Here is a 23,838-nt window from a genome sequence, read left to right on the forward strand (position 1 = left end):
CAGGCTTTTGGAACAGCAACCTTTTTTTTGTCCTTGATTTGATTAGGGATGGCTATTCTTGGGAAAGTTTTTACAATAGAATTGGACAGTTGGAAGGGACCTACAAATATCATCAAGTCCAACTGCCTGACCACTTTAGGGCTACCCAAAAGTTAAAGCTTATTACTGAGGGCATTATCCAAATGCCTCTAGAACACTGACAGGCACAATCTCATTGATGGCTATTCTTATGACCAAATTTTTGTGAATTTTAGTGTCAGAAGGGTACCATTAAAATCTTTCTTTGGTCCTCTTTCTTGATTGTGGTGTGATTGGACTGTCCCAAAAGCAAGTATTGTGCTCAGTTACTGGGTGGTAATGAACAGGGAGCATCACTCTGTGTACATCTGCTCTACTAAAGAAAAGTGGGAGAAAGCAAGGTCCCATCACTGTAGGGTCCTCATTCATCCCTGGTAAGAGCTGCTATAGTCATCCAAGCAAGCACAGGGAGATAATAGAATTATTAAGACTGGAAAAGACCTCCAAGATCATCTGGTCCAACCGTCCCCCTACCACCAATGTCACCCACTAAACCATGTCCCTAAGCACCACGTCCAACCTTTCCTTGAACACCCCCAGGGACGGGGACACCACCACCTCCCTGGGCAACCCGTCCCAATGCCTGACCGCTCTTGCTGAGAAGAAATGTCTCCTCATTTCCAACCTGAACCTCCCCTGGCACAACTTGAGGCCATTCCCTGTGTTCCTACCACTGGTTACCTGTGAGAAGAGGCCAACCCCCAGCTCCCCACCCCTTCCTTTCAGGCAGTTGCAGACAGCAATAAGGTCTGCCCTGAGCCTCCTCTTCTCCAGACCAAACCCCACCAGGTTCCTCAGCCGCTCTTCACAGGACTTGTGTCCCAGGCCCTTCCCCAGCTTCGGAGCCCTTCTCTGGACACGTTCCAGGGAAAAGAAGGACCGAGGTGACAGAAACACTAAAGCAGTTGAGGGGTTGAGGTAGTGCAGGTTTGGTGTCATGGCCATCGGCACTGTCAGTGGGACAAGGCAAAAGTGATGGGTAATTGCCACAGTCCGTAGACTTTCATGTCTGTGAGCACAATCAGACAGAAAATCCACCCAACAGCTGGGCCAGAAATTGATACAGCCATGCACAGCTGCTCCTTTTCAGAGGAACTGCATTTTGTTTAGAAACAGGACAGAGACACACAACAAAGAGTTTTTGGTGAGGGTGAAGATAACATGCTCCTACATCATGACCAGGGTGGGCTGTGAGGCCCTGTGCAATTAATGGGCTCGACAGTTAACAAGTACTGACTGATGCAGCTGTGACTGACCGTCGACTCCTTCACTTCTTGACTTAACTGCTTCCCACGTGTCACGACCTAAGAGATGAAAGGCCCTAGTGTGCCCGTGGGGACAATAATTACCAGAGCATGCTCCAGCACACCTAAATAATCACTGCCTGTCCTGTGGGGACCAGCTGTAAGTGTTGGGGTGGGACAGGACAGGACACAGCTATGGGAAGAGGCTCTTTAGGAAGTCCCAGGCCATGGTGAGACCCCAGCACCAGGCCTTGGCCCTGGTCCAGCTGCTGGAGCCTTGTGCTTTTTGGTGGTTGCAGCCACAACTGCAGAGAGCCCTCTCTTTGGACAACCCCCCCAGCTCCTTAAATACCAGAAATGATCCAGCCCAGGACTTTTATTGCTTCTCGGAATTAAAGACAATTGAAATATTAACGACGCCATCAGCTCCCTGAGCTCACTGGCACTCTTGAGTTGTCTGGATCAATAGAAGCGGAGCAGACAGAGCCATGAACAAGAGCCACTTTTGGAGGGTTTGGTGTTTTCCAGGAGTGCTAATAAAAGATATGCCCCAGACTCCCTCTGGGACGCTGCCAGGGAAGGTCAGACCATCAGTCCCCATCGATTCCCTCCTGACTGGCGCTCATGCTAATGAATTGTCATAGAGGGCCATTGTGCTAATCAACTCGCTATTAATGTGGGCTTAGAAATGATTACAGCATTGATTAAAGGCAGCTACCGAGCCAAAGCTGGTAGCTGCCACTTCCAGCTGGCTGGTTCTGAGGGCTGGCACTGCCATCAGCGGTGGCAGAAGATACTGGTCCCCCACCGTCCTCCTCCACCTTCATATGGGGACAGTGCTGAGAGCATCCTCTGCTGCTGGTGGCATCAGGAGCTGTGGTTGCACTGTGGTTGCAGTTTTTACACTGACCAGAGGGAAGATGAGGGTCCCCCCATCTCCTCCACCCACTGCCACGGGCGTCTGTGGCCATGGACTGGCATGGTAGGGCAGATATCTCCCCAGATATCACAGAATCACAGAATTGCAGGGGTTGGAGGGGACCTTGAAAGATCATCGCGTCCAACCGCCCTGCCAAAGCAGGTTCCTATCTCCATCCTTTCTCAGAGGACTCTGGAGAACATGGCCTGGACCAGGGGTCCTGCTGAGTCCTGGTCTCAACTTGGTTGTGTTGAGGCACCGAAGGTGACATCTCTTCATTCACACAACTCTGCTGCTTTTTGCTTAGGGGCTCCCAAAATCTGGAGCTGTGACACTTTTGTAGGATAAATTTACAGGGAGACAGGTAAATTGGGAGCCCAGAAACACCAGGTTCCAGATCTAATTTGTAACATTTCCCTATGCTGGTTTAGGTTTTTTCTTATTTTTCTTAGGAGTGGCTAATTAAAAGAGAAGGCACCTGTGACCCTGGAGAAACATCCGTGACTAGAAGAGGAATTGGTAGAAGTTCTGCTGGGAACTTGCCAGCTGAGGAAGGGGAGGGAGGGACCCTGCTGTGCTGAACAAACCAAGATGAAATTCCCCTAGGAGATGGGACAGAGTGGTGTACCTGAAAGCCCTTATGGGCTGCTGAAACTGTGTGGGGTGAGTCTCAGCGAGTGTTATAACGTGGATCATATGCCCTATGGGAGAGAAAAATCAGAATGCCCCACTCACCTCCCACCCCCAGCTCTGGCAGAAAGGTGAGATCCACCTGAGGAGCATTTTTCCTCCTCCGCCCAGTTTCAAACCCCTCCACAGACTGACCACAAAATGCTCCATTAATGCTCCAAGAGAGAAAAAGCTTAAAGTTCATTTTACTTTTCACAAGAGGAAAAGGTGCTCAGAAATACCAACAGTGACTTGGAAATTAGTGGGTTCTGCTTTGCTGCATGCAGGACTGGGGCAGCTACCAAGAAGGGCATGAAGAAAACACACACAGCCACAGTCCTTACGGGGAACCCTGTTGACTAGGCTTTTATTCACTCTGGTACATCAATACCAAGCAAGGGACCTGCTGCAGGAACTCTACCCAAGCAACCAGCAACGTAGCGATGGCGTGTTGTGAGACCTGGCGTGCAGAAACCCTTTTGGAGGGTGACAGTGAGTCCTGTTATTTGGTCTGATGTGGTTTGCAGTCAGGAGCTCTGCTCTGGGATGTACAAGGTTGGGTCTCCTGTAAGAAGGTCTTCTGGGACCCTAGAAGTGGGTTTGGCCCACAGTAAGTCCATGCTATCGCCAAGCAGAGATGGATACCCTTTTACCTCTCGTCTTTGGGTCCAGCATTTCGGGGTCTAAAAAGCAACAACAGCTTCTCCAGCAGAGCCCATGGCATGGCTGTGGGATCCCGTGGATACTGAACTCAAAGCTCCCACCATTTCTCCAGCACGTAGCTTGCTGAAATCTTCCCGTTTGTCTTCCCCTCTCTGTCTGACACAGGTGGTGTTTATCATTTTATAAGCTGTCGTTGGGCTGGGGAGGACATGGACTCCAGCATCTCTGGAGGCTCAGAAGAAGAGCTTGGAACAAACTCTTTTTGGGATGGCCCCCACAAATCAGTATGGCATGGGTATGAAGCCTTCTCATCCTGGCTTTCCCATCACCGCCCTCTCCTCATATACATCAGGAAAATCTCCGTCCATACCTTAAGGAGTGCTCGCTCACATTTGGGTTCAATCCTAGCAAAACCTGCAGGACCAATCGTAATAATACTTGACTCTTTCAAAGCACATTTCCATCTGTGGGTCTCAAGAAAGTGCACCAAAGTATCCTTCGCTTTCTGGTGGAAGCAAAAGGCATGTCCAAACTTAGCAGTTTATCCACAGTCATGGGACAAGCCAGACACATCTCCTGCTCCTAAACTTCCAGAGGTACTCTCTACCCGCTCTGCTCCCACGACCACCCAGGCACCAGTCCCTGCCTTGGCATTCAGAGAGAGGAGATACTGCCTTTGGAGGACAGCAGCAGGCTCCTAATCTGTGGTCTGTGAAGTGCTCTGCGACCTCACTGCTCTCCATAGATGCTCGAGGATAAATATATTACTGGGTGTTTTGAGGCCACAACGATGCACAAATTGGCTTTGCTGCAGGGGACTCCCTGCTGGCTCAGAGCTACAGCCTGCTCTGAGCTGCTGGCTTACTTGCTCGGCTCTGCACACACATGCCTGCTCCAACCCTTCCCAGTACCAAAAATCCCCAGGCAGCACAAGGTGGGCGACAAGCTGAATCCCACCTCCCCACTTGGGCTTCACGGCACGGCGAACCTCCACAGGACCAGTCTTCAGAGACACTGAGCAGCCACAGCCACTGCCAGCACTCAGCATCCTTGCAAGAAGTGCTCCATCTCCAACACGCCCCCTCTTTTGGATGGTTAGGGTGGAAACTGGAAGCCAGGGCTCTCTCCAGGTTCGTAGCGTGGCAGCTTCTTATTCTTCCATCAGACTTTTTGTATCCAGGTGCCACGGTTGGAGGGGTTAGGGAGACAAATATTTCCAAGCCAGCTAAACCCTGCCAGTCAGGCTTGGTGAATCCCAGCTGAATTCACTTATACTTAGGTAAACACAGCATGGCTCATTCTCCCTCTTTCCCATCACTCAGACAGGCAAGAGCACGTTTTGGGAATGTTTCTCGGGGTGAGGGGCTCCCCAAGCACCAAGCTGTTCTCCACTTTTTTTGTGACGCCATCCTTCAATGAACAACCCCGTAAAAGCAACAAAGAACTGAACGAAAGAAAGGAAAAAAAAAAAAAAAAAAAACGAAGACAGAAGCATAGCTGGAGCAAGAAGGGCCAGGCAAAAGGGAGTCAGGCTTTAAAAACGATGGAGCCCTTCAGCTGAGCAGGTTCAAGGCCGTCGGTGAAAGCGAGGAGGAAATACATCACCTTGCGGATCCTGGCCAGCTCCACTAGCCGCTCCCCAAACTCCTGGGCATCGGCCTCATTGCACTCCACTTCCTTGGCCCCCGGCTTCTTCCAGAAGATGCCCACGGGCTCCAGCAGCTGCCGGTTCATGAGGTGGGTGAGATCGGGAGTCCAGTGCTGGGAGGTGCCGGTCACCGTCACCTTCCCACATTTCTCCAGCTGGATGTCCCAGCGGAGGAAGCGCAGGTTGTGCTGCCGGAGGAAATCCACCCGGTAGACGTGCTCGTTGGGCTGCAGCAGCTTCTCGCCATCCTGGGGCCTGCCTTTTTTCTGCTGCAGGCTCTGGACCCTCAGTCGCATGCAGCGCGTGAGCTGGTCATCGTGGACGAAGGGCAGCTTGAGCTCGCCCGCCTCGGCTGCCATCTCCTCCGCGGCTCCTCTGCTCCGTCCCCGGCACCGTTTGGCTCCCAGATAGGACACGCAGGGGGGAAAAATTCTGGTGGCCCTTCTCCACCGCGGTCCCAGCGGTGCTAGGCAACCCGGGCCGGTGACGCAAAACGCCCTCGGGGGCTTCCTCTGGGTGCCCTCCCGTCTCCTTTGCAGAGCAGGAACCGATGGTGCCGCTGTGCACGATAATCTATAGGGAAGGGATGTCTGATGTCAGCCTCCCTGGCAACCTCCCTGACAACCGCTCCGGCAAGCTGGAGCAGGGCTCGTTAGCCCTAAACGAAGGTGCACAGCCAGGACAACCATCCTGCAGGTTTTGGCAGCGGTGGTTTTCTCAGCACATGGGTTTTTGAGATAATCTGGGTTGTAGAGCCTCTGGAGGGGTCTGGTCCAACCCTCTGCTCAAAGCAAGACTTCACGGTTAAATCAGCATCAGACCACGACATGCTGGAAATATTTCCTTTTTCCCTTTATTTCTTGTAAAGGGAAAATAATAAATATTTCTGTTTCCCGTGCTACAGCTCGTGCTGTTGAGTTTTGCTCTGTGATTGTGCTTGAATTTGGCTCTGTCTGGTCTGCATCCTCCCTTTTGGAAGCTGCAGACAGCAAAAAGCTTCTCCTTCATCTTCCTTTCTCCCACCTCTCTCAGCATCTCCATGCTTGCCCTGTGCTCCAGCCCTGACCATCTTGGTGGTCTCCTTCGGGTGGTCTCACTCACATCTTCCAGTCTTCTGGAGACCCCCAAACTGGACACCGTGCCCAGATGGGGATTCACAAGTGCCAGATGGAAGGGAAGAGTTTCTCCTGCCCCGCTGGCTGTGCTCATGCCAGTTTGTCCCCATGTGTGGTTGTCCTTCATCTCTGCAGGAGCTCAACTTTGACTCATGGTCAAGCTTCAGGACTCCGTGTCTTCTTCTGGATGGTGCAGGTGGCCCCACATGCTGCAGCAGGAAGCCTTGGGGGACACCAGCACCTCAGCATAAGTCTGCCTGCCCTCAGATGGACTGGACTGATGCTGGAGAGGGTGCTCGTGTGTGGACTTCACCTTGGTGCTCCCGGGAACTGGACTCGGACACAGTCTGGGTGTTGCAAGACCACTGTGCCTAACCTGGGATCCCTCATTCCCTAAAAACTGCTGGGCAAGGTTATGTGGGGCCCACCGGTGCTCTGCCGGTGGGTCCTCCAGGCAGAGGAAGGGGGGTTCTGGGTAACGTGTTCCTCGTTGCAGGGTGCTGGGTGCCTCCAAGAGGCTGTGGACCCCAAGGAGAGGTGCCACGCCGAGCCATGCCCCTCTGCCAAGATGCACCATGAGACGATGGCTAACCCACCATCATGGTTTTAGGAGCATCATGGAAAAGGCCTGACTCCTGCAAGTGTGACCTGGTATCTTTGGGGTAAAGTCACTGGTTTGGACTCTCAGAGAGTCCGGGGTTTCATCACAAAGCTTCCGAGGGAACAACTTACAGTGCCGTGTCCTTTGGTTCTCCCCATCCTATTTGTGACTCGTGTTGGCTCCTGCCACAGGATGTGTTTGCAGGGCCCTTTGGGAGCTCAAGCTGTGTTAAATGAACTCCAGGAAAGTGCTTTTCTAAACTTTTTTTACAAAAGGCACTGCCATCACTTGGGCTATGTCACACAATTCAAATTCCAGAAGAAGTCCCCAAAAAAGACCATCAGAAGATGCCCTTGACCAGACAAGTCCCAGGCACCAGGAGCCCAAGGTGGGACATTTTCCTGGGATTTGTCCTGTACTCACCAGTCCCCTATCGCTCCTTAAGACCCTGAGAACAGAGGCAAAGGAGCTAAGGCTTACTATTTGAAGGGGCAAAGAGAGATCTGAGGAAACCAGCCCCTTCTTGCTGTCTTCTGAGCTTTTGCCTCACTTGTTTACAAGCTTTAAAACACCTTCAGCACTAGCTATTGAACCAACCTTTGGGTTTTTTAAGTTAAAAATGCCTTCAGGTAACCCTGGAGGCCTTTCTGAGCTGAGCTGCGTGTGGCAGTGCCTTGTGGTCCTCGGTTTGTTGGATCTTTTACCCTCAGATCCAACACTGCCCTGGAAACATACGGGAAGGGAGCAGGAGAGCAGGCTAGCTGGTGATGTAGAGGGGTCCAAATCACTTGGTCTCCTGGTTCCTGTCCCTCTGCTTTGATTTCTTTTCAGAAGAGCTAGATGTGTCTGAAAGACCACAGTTGACATCTAAAACCATGTAGAGGCAGACAAGGCACAGGAAATTAGAAAACTGCTCTCAATTCACTTCCAGCCCCTAAGTCCCACCCAGTGACTCAAACAGCATGGGCTTGTTGGGGAGGAGGGACACGGAGGGAGCCTTGGGGTGACGTGGGTGAAAGTGTGAATAAAATCATCTCTTGGTAAACATCGGGGTGCGTTGGCTTGTCCTGTTCCCTGGAAGAAATCCTCCTTCCCAGCACTTGCTTGTGTTGGGAGGAAGAGTTTCACTGCATGCAGTGGAGCAAGGGACACATGGAGCAAGTTACATCCTGGTGTAAATCAGGATTACATTTTCTAGGAGCAGTGGGAGACCTGGACTGATATTTCAGTGATACTAACACCTGCATCAGCATCTTTCAACTCCTCCCGAACTCCGAACCAGAAATATTTTGGTGTCTAATGACAGCTGAAGAATTTAGCGTTTGGCTAAAGGGGTTAATCTGTGCGCTTGACTTCTCCCATTGTGCTCTAAAAGTTGCTGCTGCTGCAGTTTATAGCCACACTCACTCCTTGCAGGGCAATCTTCATCATGAGCTCTTAAAGGAAATGGTGAGCAAGGGTCCTAGCTAATTCAGAAGTCTCCAAAACCAGAGCCCTGCAGTGAATGCCACAGCAAAGTGAACATCCCTGGGCTCGGGGAGAGGATCACAGCTTTTGGTTTTGCTGGAAAACAAACCTTTCTGACAGAGAGCAGGATGCAAGGAGGCAGGTAAAGAAGAGCCTCTGAGGGTTAAGGGCATGGAAAATGAGAAGTCACAAACACCCACAGCAAAATCTCCAAGGGAGGAAGAGCAATGCTGCCGGCAAACCGAAATAATGAGGCGTCCAAAGGGACCTGGCTCCTGTTTGGTTGGCGCCTCCCAGGGCAGGGCTGGAGGTGAATGGTGAGCGGGGAGGACAACTCGCCCTGGGGAGGAACAACCCAAACAACGCCTTGCACCACACCAGTAACAACAGCCACGGCTGGCACAACGGCCACAAACAGGGGGAAACCTCCCTGCTTATCCAGGAGCCAACAACAGCCATCCTCTTCCCATATAGGAAATATATATAGGAATATATAGGAAAGACTTAAATTTAACAGAAAGCAAGGTTGCTGCAACAAATTCCCAAGGCGGAGCTCAGTGTTTATGACCACAAAAGCCACCCGCAGCAGCAGAGCTGATGCACAAGGTGGAGGCAAAACCTTTGGGTCTGCTGGAGTAGGAGGCTGTGGGTGACCCTGCCAACCCTACAGGGCTTTGGTGGCTGCCTTTTTGCAGTAAAAGCTAGAAAAAGGGGCTTGCAACTTGCTGGTCTCTTGTGCTAGGATGAGACTCACCTGTACCGGGGACTGAGGGCTACGTTTGCTTTGCCTTTCATAGGATTTACTTCTTCTGCCACAGAGGACGTGGTAGAAATGAGCGCAGGCTGGCCAAGACACGGCACTGAGCACCTCCTGCCCCCCATGGTCTGTCCCATTTTGCAGCCCCTGGCACTGCTGCAGCTCCTCGGTGTCTTCCTGCCCCGTGACAGAGCAGCAGTGCTCCCTTCCATCCGTGGGACACGCCGGGGACACACGCTTTGGAGAATAATACCCCTAAATCACCCTACCTGCCCCAGCGCAAGGTGGCTCCTCACCAAGGTGGGCACACGCTGAGCACCCAAAGGGGAAGCACCGTGGGATGAGGGACTTCCAACACTGCAGCTGAGCAACCTCATTTATTTATTTATTTATTTATAGGTTATTCTGGAGTGGAGAGGGTCAGATTTGGGATCTGGAAGGACAGGATGGGGCATGATTCTCTTGGTTATGGAGAAACTGGCCAAGAGTTTGGCTCAAGTGTGACGTGGCTGCAGTCACGACCACCGAATTCCCCTTGAAAAATACTCCTTTCAGAGAGTTTTTTCACTCGATCAGTTTTTCAGGGCCTGAGGCATTCCTGAAGATGCAGTTTTTGAGCCAGACAAACACAACACGAGGGTGTTGCAGACAAGATCTCCCCCGGTGTGGGGCACCGCTTACCTTCTGCCACAGAGACTCGCGGGACGCCAGGGAGGAGCAGGCAGCCACGAACCAGCAGTTTCCGACCTGGCCCTGGTGTAAGTCGTGGGAGCTGATCCCGTCCACAAAGAGACGGGGATCGTCGCAGATTTCCTGCGAGACAGGAGAAAAACACCGGGTAAGTGAGGGGACGGGGGAATACGGAGCAAGGCTTCCTGGCAGAGGACCTCGTGCTCTCCGCAGGACACGGGCACGGCACCAGACCCCCTCCCCGGGCTGGTTGTTCTGTTCCAGCATCAGCACAGCTCTGCTATAATTATCCCGGCAGATAATGGTACATTTTCACATCACTGCAGCCCCAGTGACCCATCTCCTTTTGTAAGACCGCTTGTTGTTCCTGCAAGCCCTCCAGCAGCTGATGTCCAGGCTTTTCTCCCTCTCACTTTGCTCCAGGGACTTTCTGGTGGAAGGCACTGGGAGCCGAGAGCATCACCCACAGCCATGGTCTCAAACACTGGGGCTTGGGGATCCACCCAAAAATGAACCCCTGCAGGACTAGGGAAGAGCCAAGCGTTTAGAGGAAGAGTTACAAGGCCCGACCCAAGCAGTTCACCCAGAGAAGCTCAACGCAGACGGTGGGCTTAGCCACGGGTCCCAAAAACCAAGTGTCCTCCCCCAGGAGGTCTGCCCTCCTGCAGATGGAGAAAACGTGGTGATCCGAAAGCTTTGTGGCTGGAACAGAAGGATTAAATCCTCGTCCTGCCACCAAAACCGGTGTGGTGCCACTTGATCAACCCGGTTTGGAAAGCGATGTCCAGCTGGGGGCTGGGAGCGGACGGGGAAAAGAAAACTGGCAGAAACTTTCCCACTTTGTTACTCTATCTAATTTGAAGGGGGGAGAGGAAAAACTCATTTTCCTTCTTTCTCCATTTTTTTCAGGTTAGCTACACCTGAAGTAACTCCAGTTCCCCCAGCCTTTGCACATGAGGACTCGCATTGCCCCTGTTCCTCACAGGGAGGATCTGGTGCTTTGTAAGCACCTCCTGCTATTCCCACCTCACCCAGCCAGCACCGCACACCTTAAAAACAATTCAAGCTTCATCCGGACACAAACTGGACAGGATCACCCCCAAGGGCTGGTTCCCTCCAGGCTGCAGAGTTGCAGGAGGTTGGGATAAGCACTAGAGGGAGGCAGTCTGACAGCAGCTCAGCCAAGAGGCACCTGCACTTTATTTTTCAGCATCTCTGAATGCAGAGAGGGGTGGGAGAGGAGTGGTGGTGTTTAGTATCAGGATTAACAGGAGTTATCCTGTTTTGTACCACCGAGGAAGCAGCCAGCAGCAGGGGATGCCTCTGCCCTGCCTGATGGTGGTGGGGGTGTCTGAGATCAGCTCTCAGAGGTCCTTAGGGGGCAGGGGCACCAGGTCTGAGGACCCTCAGGGATATTTAGGCACATTGAGAAGGTCTCCCTGAGCCTTCTCTTCTCCAGGCCGGAGGGTCCCACCTGTCTCAGCCTCTCCTCTTGCCTCAGGTGCTCCAGACCCCTCATCATCAGCTTGCTCTAATGCTGTGGAGCTGCCCCCACCAGGATAAGACTCATCCATGGGTCAGCCTCCCCCCAAAAAAATCCTGAGGTTTCCCAAATCCCTCAAACTGGAGCTCCCCAGCACTAAATTACCTGGGTTTTTCAGTTCCCAGAGAAGCTGCTGAGGTCCCACTCACAACACACGGCCCTGGTCATGGCCATGTAGCCCGTGACTCATGGGGACCAGCAGGAACTGGGTCAAAAAAAAACAAAACAGGGCAGGCATTGAACTTTGCTTCCCTTTTCCTGCCGATGGAGCGGAAAGAGATAAAGGGCTTGTCCTGCAGATAGGTGAAATTACAGGGCCTGGCGTTTGTGTGTGCAGAGGGAGGAGAGGGGCAGGGATGCTCTGACCACAGAAGGTCACCACCTTGCTTTCATCCCCTCCCTTCCTCGCAGGAGACAGAAACCAGGTGAGCAATAACATTTACACAGGCGGGGGCTTCTCCCAGAAGCAAACACGGGGTCATGTCACCCTCCCAGCACCGGGACACTGAAAAAAACAGGGCAGCACACCCCCACGTACACCCTGGGGACTTTGGGGCTCAGGCATCAGCCACCCCAGAGCCGTGGCAGCCACGAGATGGTCCTGCGGGAGGGCTTTGATTCATTGCTCTCGACTCCACTTGGGCCATGAGAGCCATCCACACGTCTCCACCCCTAAGGACAGCCTGGCCTGGAGCATCCCAAGGGAACCCAGGCGCTGTCCGGGCTATGTGCCCTCCCTAAAAGTGGCTGCTGAAATGGCTGCTGAGCTCCAGGCAACGAAACATAACTTGGAGAAGGGTGGTGCAGACGGTCCTGTGGACCTGTAGAAAGGTATAGACAGATAACACAGGGAGGGATGAACTTAGTAACTCCAGTTCCTCGTGATTCACATCCTCCTGCCCACGTCCTTCCTCCTACAGGGGACATGGGGCAGAGGTGGACAGCAGAGACGGGGGCTGGAGAGGGCTTTGAGGTCCCTCTCGATGTCAGGCTGGTCGCAGAGGTAGCAGGGCTGGCTTATGGGAGGCCAGGATGGATCCGGGCCAGTTTGCTCCCTCTGGCTTTGGGTTACTGAAATCCCTTGGGCGGGGAGGGGTGGGGGGGGAATCAAGATCTGATCATTGCACTTATCTTGCATTTGGTGGTGTAATTTTGCCTCCCACCAAAAAGCACGCGGCTTTTTCCTCTGCTCTCCCTTTAAGTACTATTTCCCCCAAAACACACGTTTTCTTTCTGACTGCAATTAAACCAGAAAATATCATTCCTGTCTCCAGCTAGTCCAATCCCACAAAAAGGGCAGCAGTGAGCAAATCGCCCTCTAATTGGTTTTATAATTGGCGACTGTCTTATTATAAATGCTTCCTGGTGCAGATTTCTGAGCTTTAGGCTCACTGGGGATCTGGAGCATGTCAAGCCAGCTGCAGGGAGGGAAAAAAGCCGGGGGGGGGGGGGGGGGAATGGATGACAACCACGTGAGATGCAACATCTGCTGCGCGCCAGGATGGGTTTTTGCTAACGAGATTTTGCAAGGAGCAGCCTAGCCTAATTGCATTGCAGGGCCGGGGCGCAAGAGGCTGGCTGCGTCGGGAACAATGCTTTCACTCAGACTTGCAAAATCAGCAGGATAATCTATTAACGTGGCTGTGCTTCCCCCTCCCGGGTGATGGGGAACCAAAGGGACCTTGTGCCACGAGTGTCGCTCCCGCAGCCATCCCAGCACAGCGGGCGGCTGACACACGGGTCCTTTTGGTTCCCTTCGGGCACCTACCCTGGGATGTGATTTGGCAAGAGGGCAGCGACACTGTTTAACAAGACTGGCACCAGGAAAGGGAATGGGGTGAGTTTAGAGCCCCACGAGCCTTTGTTTTCGTAGGGATTATCTTTTCCTCAATGGTTCAGCTTCACGCGCACCACAGTTGGCGATATTTACACCCTGTAAAACTGCTCGGGGGCGGTTTGCACTGCTTCAGTCAGACATCCCTAATCCCCTGGGAGTGCCCCAACCTGTATGTTATTGCATCTGTTATCAGCTCCCACCCCACAGGAAGGGAGCACCCGCAGCAAACAGGGACGTGCTTGCGAAGGGAGGCACCAAAACACCGCGCTCCCCGCCAGCCCCACGACTCTGCCCGTGCACCTCTGCTCCAAGCCTTCTGTTTTGGCGACAGAAAGGGTTTCAAACAGGAGCGAAAGGTCAGTTTGCAGGTTTAACAGCCCTGGTGGGGCTCGCCGGTGTTTGTTTTTCCCAGGATCCAAAGTACAAACACAGCAAGGAGATCTCTGTTGAAGCAAGGAGATGCAGAGAGACGCGATGTGCCGTGAGAGCTCTGCACCTCCCGGGAGCAGCTGGAGATGGAGAAGGAGCTCAGTGATGGGAAGGAGACAGAAACAAGTGCTGCATGCTCTGATCCTATTCCTGATCCTGCTCCTATTCCTGCCACCCGTGCTCTCCAGGGACGTGCTCTTGGGAAGCCTCACCATTACTCAGTCCAGGGCTTCTTTGGTCTCCACCCAGCCATGACTGATGCAAAGGCCACCCCAGCCCTGCTTTTGGCATTTCCATTCCCTCAGACACAGCCCTCCCCAGACTGCCTAACAGCGAGCTGTTCCCATGTGTCTGGTGGTTGGGACACCAAGAAGATCTTCAGAGCTCAGTAGGAAAGTCCTCACATGCCTCCCTGGGGAGTGGGATGCTCAGAGCAGTGAGATGATGTGGCCCAGGTTTCTCTGGCCAGAGGCAGAAGAGATCCCTCTTGGTCCCTCTGGCTCCCTCTTGGTCCCTCTTGGTTTCAAGTCCCAGAGCAGCATCGGTTCCCACCATGAAGGACACAGTGGTGGGACGTGCTGGTGGGAGGAACGAAGCAATTCAAGCAAGCTTTGCTGTGAGAAAACACAAGATCTGGGGAAGAACGATCCAAAAAGGCCCACTTGTTCCAAAGCTATTGTGAAATCCTGGGGCGAGCTCAGCTGCACCATTTCTGCCTCCAAGGGACACAATTCTTGTTTGGCACATGTGTCTGCCCAACCCCGTCCTGCCTGAATCCCAGTTGTAGGCGCTCACAGAAACCCAATTTCTAAAACACAATTTAAATCATGCAGTTGTTTTTTTTTTAATTTTAATTACCTTAAGAGCCAAGAGATGGAAAAAGAGAGAACCCAAAGCTGCAAAGGAAAATTACCTCCGCCCTCCGCCGTGCGTATCTCAGATCAAAACCTCTTAGCTACATTTCAGCAGGGACACCTCCCACGCCTGCTTGGGCCACACCGTCCCAGGGCTGGGAACTGCCCCGTGGTTTGTGGCTGTGTCATTTTTACAACACCTTGATCCAAGAGCAGGGCTTGATCCCACCACAGTCCAAATTAATCACTAATCAAGGCGATGATGACAAAGAGGTTATCGCGAGTTTAAGCTATTTAAAGAAGTGATTTCTAGCCCACACCTATTCTGGTTATTCATCCTCTGGGTGTAGCTCTGCAAACACAGAAACCTGCTTTATGTGAAAGCCATCCTCCAGAAACACAGACTGTGTTTAACAACCCAAGTGACTCAGCAGAGACCTTCCTGTGAGGCCACAGCCAGGTCATGAAACGAGGAGAGTTCACAGGGCTGCCAAACCCCAGCAAACCTCATCTCTGCTCAGCAACATCAGGGTTTTCCTCCCGAGCTGCTCGATATTCCCAGTGCAGACAATCCAAAGCATTTCCAGATGAGACTTTGAAGCGATATGAGTACACCATCAGCAGCCCCAAGACAAGATCTTGGCCAAGCTCTCCTGGTGATGGATGAGCCTCCACCCAGCCTCACGCCAAGGTTTACACGGGCTGTAAACAAGCTGATCCTGCCTGTGGTTAGACTTTTAGCTGGTTTCTCCCATCTGTTTACATTTTCCATCAGTAATTCTGGTGTAACTCCATCGGTCTTGCCAAAGACCCAGAAATATGGAGATATGAGACGCTTCGTTTGGCGGAGATCAGGCACCAAGCCCCAAAACTGCATGTGGTGGTGCGCCAGAATGCAGGTGGGGAAGGATGGGCGTGGGAATGGGTGGGCAGCTCCATCCCAAGCAGCCCACCCCCCCGTGACAGTGTTTCACACGGGTCTAAAGGACTGCCTTGTGCTTGGTACCTTCACTTAGGACAAAAATTCCACCCAACCAAGCTTCCCTGCACTAGACATTTCACTGTTTTAATCCTTGCAGGGCTCTGGGGCAGCGTTTGCAGAGTCTCTGTGATAAATAATGTATATCAGAGCAGAAACGGTGCCGTGCCACTTACTGTCAAATTGCGTTGGGGTTTTATTTTAAAAAGGGACGACTTGGAGACCTCAGTCCTCTGCACAAATCAGTCAGACGGCGTCAGTCCTTTGGCAGCAAGGAAAGGACAAGCCCTTGCCCTGGGGTGTTGACAGAGACAGATGCTAGATGCTTTTTTTCATCCCTGGTCAACCCCTCGATGCTCCTGGATCCAAGAGTCCAGGGTACACTGAGCAAGGCAAGAAGGAGAGATGATGGAGAGAGGGTTTGTACCTGCGTCTTCACAGGCTTATGTATCCCTCTGCACCGACCACAGATGCATTACAGGGTTTCCGTGAATTAAAACAGAACAGAAATGCAGAAGCGTGATTTTCTCAGCACACACAAGACCCAGGGGGTGTCTGCTGGAGCCAACCCACTTCTCACACTCACAGATTGAAACCCAGAGGTGGGGACTGGCCTTTACACCAAGCGACCCCGAGCTGTGGTGTATTTTCCTCTCCTGGAAGTGCTTTAAATAAAACTGGCTGGTGCTCAGAGGAAGCGGCTCTGCTTTAGTTCAATGGGAAGTTCATTCGAGGAAGTCCCGTGACCTCTCGCTGTGCAGAAATTCAGCCGGCACATTGCCTGCAGGTCCCTCTGGCTTCTGCCACACCAAGGAAATGGCTCCTTCTCTGCTCCAGCTGCGGGGTTTCATCCTCCCTCCCATGCTTCCTTTTATTTGTTTCTTTCTTTAATCACTTACGGCAGCAGCTGATGTCAGTTTTGCCGCACCCAGTGTTTTATTTTCCTTCTGCAAGAGGCAGCACTGCGCTGGACCAAGCTACTTTGCAAGGGCTTCAGTGAAAGGCACTTGGGTCAGCAGGACCTGGAGATGGAGCTCCCTGAAGCCCCATTTCCTCTGAGGATGCTCAGAGGAGCATCAGCAGCTTGTGGAGAGGCTGTGAGCACCGAATTACCCTCGAGGAGGACAGCAATGGGGCAAGGGTTGTCCTCAGAGCACAGCATCAGTGCCGAGTGGCTTTGCTTTCCCTTAGCATCTGCCTGGCTTTGGAAACACACAATCGAGATGAACTCTGGCATCCAGCTCTGAAGCTGCCTTATCAGCCGCCAGCAAGGCACCGAGGGCTGTTAATTTGAGGTGTTTCATGCATGGATGGAAGCTGGGAGGAGGACGAAGGGGAGATGAATTGGCATCTGCACTGAAGCTGTCGCCTAGAAGGGCTCGTGATGCTGGCGGAGGCAGGCTGGGTGGGAACAGTCATGCTCCTCCACACCCTGGTGCTCCAGGACGGTGTTTAGCTACAAAACCTCCCCAGAAAATCTCCCTGTCCTCTTGCAAGGAGAGCCACCTGCCTTAGCTGCCTCCAACCACCAGAAACCAGGCTGGATGAGGCCTCGAGAGCTCAGCGAACAAGGTCCCCTTCTCCCATGGCTCACCAGCAGGGCAGCACCTCCGAGCTTGCACCGAGATAAAAAGCTTGGGATTACCCAGGGCACAGCCAGCTCCGTACCTGCTCCACAGACCGAGCATGCCTTTCGTGCTCCCCAGAACCAAATCTGTGAGGATTTGCACCGTTCCCTCCCAGGGAGCTCAGAGAGGGCAGCAGATCCCCAGGGCTCCTTTCCGTGCCACCCTCTGCTACCGTCCTCTTCTCCATCACAGCTACGATAACGTCTAGCTTCTGCAGGCATGCAATTGCATTAAAATGCAGGCGATGAATCTAATCTACTGATTTTACCATCGTTTTTGCGTTTATGACTGTGTCCTTCTGAGGCCGAGGAAGGAGCAGACTCGCTGGCTGCTTTCTTATCGAGCGCTGCCCATGCCGGGCAGCTTAGCACGGGGGCAGAGAGGGGGAGCGTGTTTGTGCAGAGCCCGGCACCGCGGGAGGATGTGGTGAGATCTGCTGGAACGGGTCCAGGGTCAGCATCGAGTTCGGTGAGAACTGAGAGCTCTTCATCATAAATAACAGCAAAAATGATCTCAGCCTGCCTCGGCGGAATCAGTGAACGGCGCTGACTTACAGCTTAAAAAAAGGAGGTAAGCGCAGAGATTGCATTAAAAGGTGACCAAACCTTTTGCTGGCGAGGAGCAACCAGACTGGCAAGCAGCTCCTGGCTTTACAACACGCAGCAGATAAATGAACAGGCGAGCAGCTCATAAATCCCTAAGCTGAGAAGCGCAAAGATCTGGAAGGACTCCGGCTCCCCTGATGGACTGCAGACAGATGACAGACTCCCAGTGAGAGGAGACGGTCCCTTCATCTGCCCAGTGGCAGTGAGCATCCCCACCATCCTTCAGGCAGGACCGAAACCGAATGAGACAGACTGTAAAGCTGCAGAAAGCTGAGCAGAGACGTCCTTTGAGCACTGGTGCCTGGGGTTAGTATTTCTGGCCGGAGAGGGACCCAGAGGGATACAGGGAGCCAGAGGGTTCATGCTCTGAGCATTGCCTTTTAGTGGCCTCCATGCACCCCAAGCCACCACTTCGGGTGAGCTCTTGGAGTGAAGCACTGCAATAGCTTAACCCCTGCCTCCCCCCTTATCGCCACCCTTGTGCTTTTGCCAGCTTCCCAGACTGTGCTGTACGCTGGGGGAAAGACCTTTTAATGCAGAAACTTGCGGGCAGGCAAGTGCCTCTCCTGCTTTTAGTGAATTAGTTCATTGACTCCTTTCCCATTTCAGGAAAAGCCCGCAGGGAGGGATTGTGTAACCCTCACTCAGCAGCAGAAAGGAGCTAAGTACTTAATAACGCAGGGAAGAAGGGGATCTGAGCGATGCTCTTCCCTCCTGCAGCATCTCCTCCTCATCCAAACGCAGTAGCATTGAAATCAGGAGACAATGGATAAAACAGACAAAAGCCCTATACACAAGTCAGGCAAGATATACACCAGACTGACACAGAAGTAGCTACTGAAAAAATGGTTGTTTCCTAATTTATAAAACAAGATTTCTCTTGTCTGGCTGGAAAAAAAAACGTAAGAATAAAAAAGGACTGTGAATGAGAGCATCTCTCCCCAGTGCCAAAGCAGGACTGAAAATGCCCCGGCCCTGCCGCTGTCCGAGCTCCAGCTGCACGCAACCCTTCCCAAAACACCTGAACCCCCCCAAACTAACCTGACTCTCAGCTTTTCCCCTCCAAATTATATTGCCTGTGCTCAATAATATTGCTGTTTAGCAAGAGCCTGTGCCAGTGTCTGAGCACCCTCATGGTAAAGAAACTTTTCCTGATGTCCAGGCTGAGCCTCCCCTGGCGCAGCTCTGTGCCATTCCCCCATACCCCGATGTCAGTGCCCAGGGAGCAGAGGCCGGCAGTTTCCCTGGCTCCCAAAAACCTGATTTATCTCACTGGATGCACAGACAAACTGCTGCTCCTGTTCTGCACTGCAGCATCCATGTCTCAAACGAGGAGTGCAAAACTCAAATCGGGCACCACATGCCCGAATTACAGACATCTCCCTCGCCTTCAGAGCAGGGGGAGGAGGAGGAGCTGTAAGCACTGGGATCTGTGCTCAGCCCAAACCAGGGAGTTAGATTTCTAATGCAACAGCCAAGTTTTCTGCCAAAAAATAAAAAATAAAAATAAAAAAGGAACCCCTGATGCTGCCCTAGCCAGCTCCAACATCAGCTTTGGCTCAGCAACGAGCAGTCAGTCCCATTTTTAAATGGGTGCACAAAATCAGAGCTCTTTGGGATCCCCTTCCTGGTACACCTTCCCTTTCCCCTCCACACTCGAGCAATTAGCTTTCTGGCTAATTTCTGTGCTGGAAGACGAAGATGTCTGAAGCCAAAGCCTGACTCGAGGCTCTCCCAGCTGTGCACAGAGCTGGCGTCCTGAGCAGGGCTGGAGGCCAGGGGGGGCAGGGAGGGAGGGAGGATGCCCCGCTGGGGAGAAGCAGGCTGAGCCCCTTCCAGGAAACTCTGCAAGGCCAGATGTGGGAGGAAATGGAAGCAAATCTCAGCCCGATCTGGACGGGCTATTCACCAGCTGCTCCAGCAAAACCTCCCCGTTTCCCCCTGCCCACGAGAGCCCCACGCGAGAGGAAGAGCAGTGCAGGGATTGCTTTTTTTTGGCTAAAGCAGCCCCAGGCTTTGGGAGCAGACGGAGGAGCAGAAAGGATGAGGGCGGGTCTGGGTGCTGGGAAGGAAGGCACATGCACACACAATGGGCTGTTGAGATCCCTACGAGCGCCGTCTAAATACATGGGAATGAGATCCTGCCCCTGTCAAAGCTGATTCCCAGCGAGTTCGGTAGTTACTTTTCACACAGGAGTGAAAACCGTGGCTCCTGCGTAGCGCTTTTCTGCACGGATTGTAAGTACCACCCTTTCTGCGAAAGCAAACAGTTGTTTTTAACAGCTGACGCTTTTTGACACTCTCCACCCACTCTGCTTTCACAGCAAAGCCCGGGGCATGGTGAGCTCTTGCGCTTTGTCGTACAGCTGTAGCCGAAACTCTCCAAAACAAACCATGGCCACGGCCCTGGGAGATAACAGAGGTGCACACACAGCATCCCCTGCCTGCAGGCAGCGTCCCAGCGACTGCTGGACTCCATTTCTGGGTCAGGAAGTCTCCAAAGTACTCTGCTTGTTTTCTAAATAAGAATAAAAAAAAGGATTGCCCAAGGAAGGATTTGCTGGTTGCAATAGAAAGAGGATACTGGAAGGACTTTTTGGTGCTTAATAACCATTCTGCGCAATCACTGCACAAGCAAGGCAGTCGATTTGAGCTTCGTGGACATTTTGGACCCTACTAAATGCTGCACTGAATTGGAGAAACCCATCGGTTTCTTTGTGAGGGCTCTACCCAGTCCCTTCCAACCCTCCCTTCATGCTGGGCAGGCAGCAAGACCCATTACAGTGGGTGTCAAGTTGTTTCAGAGCAAAGTGGGATTTTTTGCCGTGGCATTTGTGCAGTTTCTTACACCTTCTCCCAGTTGTCCCGCAAAGCAGCAAGATCAGTATCAGGATCCCTGACACCTGGACACATTGAGTTTGCCTTCATGCAGAAGATGCTGGCCCCTTTTGCTGGGCTGTCTACTTTACAAAGCAGTATGAATTCGGGCAGAATTGGGACCAGTAATTAGGAACGTCACTTTGCATTGCTTGGCACAAAGCAGTTCTTCTCCCCACAAAACTCAGTCACTTTTCCCTACATGGACAACTGCAAGGAAAAAACTGGAGAAGTGCTTTAGAGAAAGAGGCTTCTGGAAACTTCAGCAGTAGCCAGAGCAGATGTGAGCCCAAATTCTTTATTTTTTAATGCCAACTTTGTGGTCAGGGCAGCTAGTCTGTTCTGATCCTGCCAGACAAAGACATCAAGGAGACATTGAGATTTCTCAGTGTGGGCTTCAAACTTTTTTTGTGAAATTCCCTTCATCTGGTGCAAAGGCAATGAAGGAGGCACCACTGCCTCATACCTGGCTGGCTGAGCTCACGTCTCCCTCACCAAGGGTGCTACGAGCCTGGCCACCAAGAGCTGCAAGTGAGCTGATAGCCAGAAAACCAGGGGGAGAAGAGTTGGGCCACCCATTCAGAAAAGGTCTCCATTCTCCCTGAAAAGAAGCACCAGCAAGTCTGTGCATGATAAATCCTGAATATCCACAGACATCCGTGGCTCCGGCAGCAAATTCTGAGACACAGATGCTCAGCAGAAGATGACCAAACGTCCTTTGGCCACCTACACCAGCACCCAGCGCTCTGCCATCAGACGTGGGGTGGAATTAACGTGTGAGAAGATGTGGGGCTGAATTAACAGTTGTGAATGCAAGCCAGCAAGGGTGAGTGTCAAATATTTCCCTACCCTTTAGTCCCAAAGAAAGTTGTTTAGAAAGTCTTGGGCATCACCCATCTGCTATCTCTTGTTACCTGCAAGACGATTTCATGATTCATTCCGAGTCACCATCCCTGGAGTCAAGAAATGTGTAGATGTAGAACTTAGTAGCATGGGTTACTGGTAGACTTTAGGACTAGATTAAAGGCTCGATGAGATGGTCTAAGAGATCTTTTCCAACCCGAATGCTTCTGTGATTCCATGTTGTCTCCATGAGACCAAATCATGGTGGCCCTATCTTCAGAAGGCAGCTGTGCACAGAGCATCTTTTCCAGGGGAATAAGCTAAAATGCACACAGAACCTTGCAGAAACCCCATGTCCAGGCAGAGCTGGAGTGGAAGAGCCCAGGGCAGAGCAGAGGGAAGCAAGTTCTTCTACAAGGAGCCTGCCTGGGGGCTCAGCCTGGCCTGCCACACGAAAGAAGCCAGCTCCTCCCGTCACACAAAGCCTTTTTGTCCCCCCGCCATGTGACTGCCCTCACTCAGACAGACACGGCACTGTCTCGTGGAAGGCCAGCTGATATTTCGGGCTGCTGCGGGGGCGAGGAGGTCAACAGCTCATCGGGCGGCCCTGCCACCATGAGATGTCCGCAAGCAAAAATGAGCAGCGAGGCCGCAGGCAAGGAAGGGGAACCAGGTGTGTCAGGTGCTGCAATACGGCCTCTCCTCAGACGCAGTTGTAGCAACTCCTGGGCCCCCTACTTCATGGTAGTTGGAGAAGTGGCCCTCATGGTCACCTCTCAGCAGATCCCAGGACCCCGCGTGGCTGGTGGTGTCGGGCAGCTGCGGGTCCCTGTGGTGCCAGCCCTGCTCCAGCAGGGCCACCCCGAGCAGGGGGCCCAGCCCCACGTCCAGCGGCTGCTGGAGATCCCCAAGGAGGAGCCCCCAGCCCCTCTCTGGGCAGCCTGTGCCAGGGCTCCGGCACCCGCCCAGCCCAGCAGTGCTTCCTGAGGGGCAGAGGGCACCTCCTGGGCTCCAGGCTGGGCCCGGGGCCTCTGGGCCTGGCCCCGGGCACCCCTGAGCAGAGCCTGGCTCCGGCCTTGCAGATATTTATACACATTGATAACATCTCCCCTGAGCCTTCTCTTCTCCAGGCTGTAGGGTCCCAGCTCTCCTCCTAGGAGAGCTGCTCCAGTCCTTCATCATTTCTGTGGCCCTTCGCTGGACTCCCCCCAGCAGCAAGGACACACGGAGGACCTTTTGCAGAGGACACACAGACGGACGTGGGCCCTGCGTGAGCAGCAGTGGCATGGTTTTGCTCAGGAGAGGAGGGATGGATTAAGACTGTGCCCCTACAATTGTCACTATGGGTCCAGACCTGCACATCCCTTTCCCCTCCAGAATTTTGGCACTGCCAGACGAAGAGTTAAGCTGAGCAGCTCACCACTAGGTCAAGGCTGGAGTGAGGACTCATCATCATTATACTCAGCCCCCAAATCCCACCTCCCAAAGACCCCTAAAGCACCTCTCTTACCCATAGACTATTTTCTTTCCCATTTCTTGGCTGAGGAAAAATATTCAAAGATACTTCATTGCTCTGCCAGAGCCACCAGCCTTCACAGCATCATCCGGCAGTCAGGCTGCAAAGCATCTCTCTGTTTTATGCATGGGGAAACTGAGTCACAGAGAAGCCAAGAAGACTCCTTTGCTCCTGGGGCTCACTGGGGGCAGAACAGACTGGTGCTGGGTGCTACAGGTCTGCTCAAAGACGCTCATGCTGCTGAGCCTGGGCAAATAAACCTTGCTGGGGATAGGACATCATGGCTGGGGCTTAGCACTGTGCTTGGTGGGGAACCCTTGGTGAAGGTTGAGTTTTGGGGAGTCCCTGAGAGCAGGGGTGGCGGAAGGCAACGTTATGGGACAAGGGGACAGGCACACTTACTTTTGGCCGCTTCCACTGGATGCCCTGGATCCTTGACTTGTAGAAGAGCGAGTCATCGTTGGCGGGGAAGAGAGGGTCCTCAAAGAGCTGCTTCCGCCGCAGGCACTCCTTCTTCAGGGAGGCGTAGCGCTGGTTCTCGTACGGCTTCACCGAGGAAAACATCCTTCCCCAGCGGCCCTGGGAGGACAAGCAAAGTGGGAGTGAGATGTGTAGGGTCTGGCCAGGGACACATACTCCTACTCCACAACACCTGGACCAAAAAGTCGTGGCTGGAGACCAAAAAGTGATGGCTAAGACCAAGTGCACCTTACTGGATATGGGACTCCCACTTCCCCCAGAGCTGGCCAAACACCACCAAAACACCACCACCACCAAAGGAGATGACAACCTGCCTGTTAGTTAAGTGATAACCTATTTGGGAAAAATGCATCCTGTGGGGCTGTTGAAGGAGACGTCCCCAGCGAGCTGGATATG

The 23,838-nt window shown here is 52.8% G+C and overlaps 2 protein-coding genes across 2 annotated transcripts in view; both read right to left on the reverse strand.

Moving 5' to 3' along the window:
• CAPN5 (calpain 5) overlaps positions 1 to 23,838 on the reverse strand; it is a 46,525-nt gene that overhangs the window by 11,730 nt on the left and 10,957 nt on the right. The window contains exons 2-3 of the mRNA XM_083816552.1: positions 23,365 to 23,541; positions 9,843 to 9,974 (exon numbers count right to left, since the gene is read on the reverse strand). Coding sequence (XP_083672678.1) covers positions 9,843 to 9,974; positions 23,365 to 23,526 — 294 coding nt within the window. The 5' untranslated portion in view covers positions 23,527 to 23,541. The remainder of the gene's footprint in view (positions 1 to 9,842; positions 9,975 to 23,364; positions 23,542 to 23,838) is intronic.
• Positions 898 to 9,833, reverse strand: OMP (olfactory marker protein). The gene has a single exon (XM_083816564.1). The coding sequence runs from the start codon at positions 5,578 to 5,580 to the stop codon at positions 5,101 to 5,103; it is 480 nt and encodes a 159-aa protein (XP_083672690.1). The 5' UTR covers positions 5,581 to 9,833; the 3' UTR covers positions 898 to 5,100.

The sequence above is a fragment of the Anser anser genome (genome assembly GCF_964211835.1).
Source record: "Anser anser genome assembly, chromosome: 1".
Classification (NCBI taxonomy): domain Eukaryota; kingdom Metazoa; phylum Chordata; class Aves; order Anseriformes; family Anatidae; genus Anser; species Anser anser.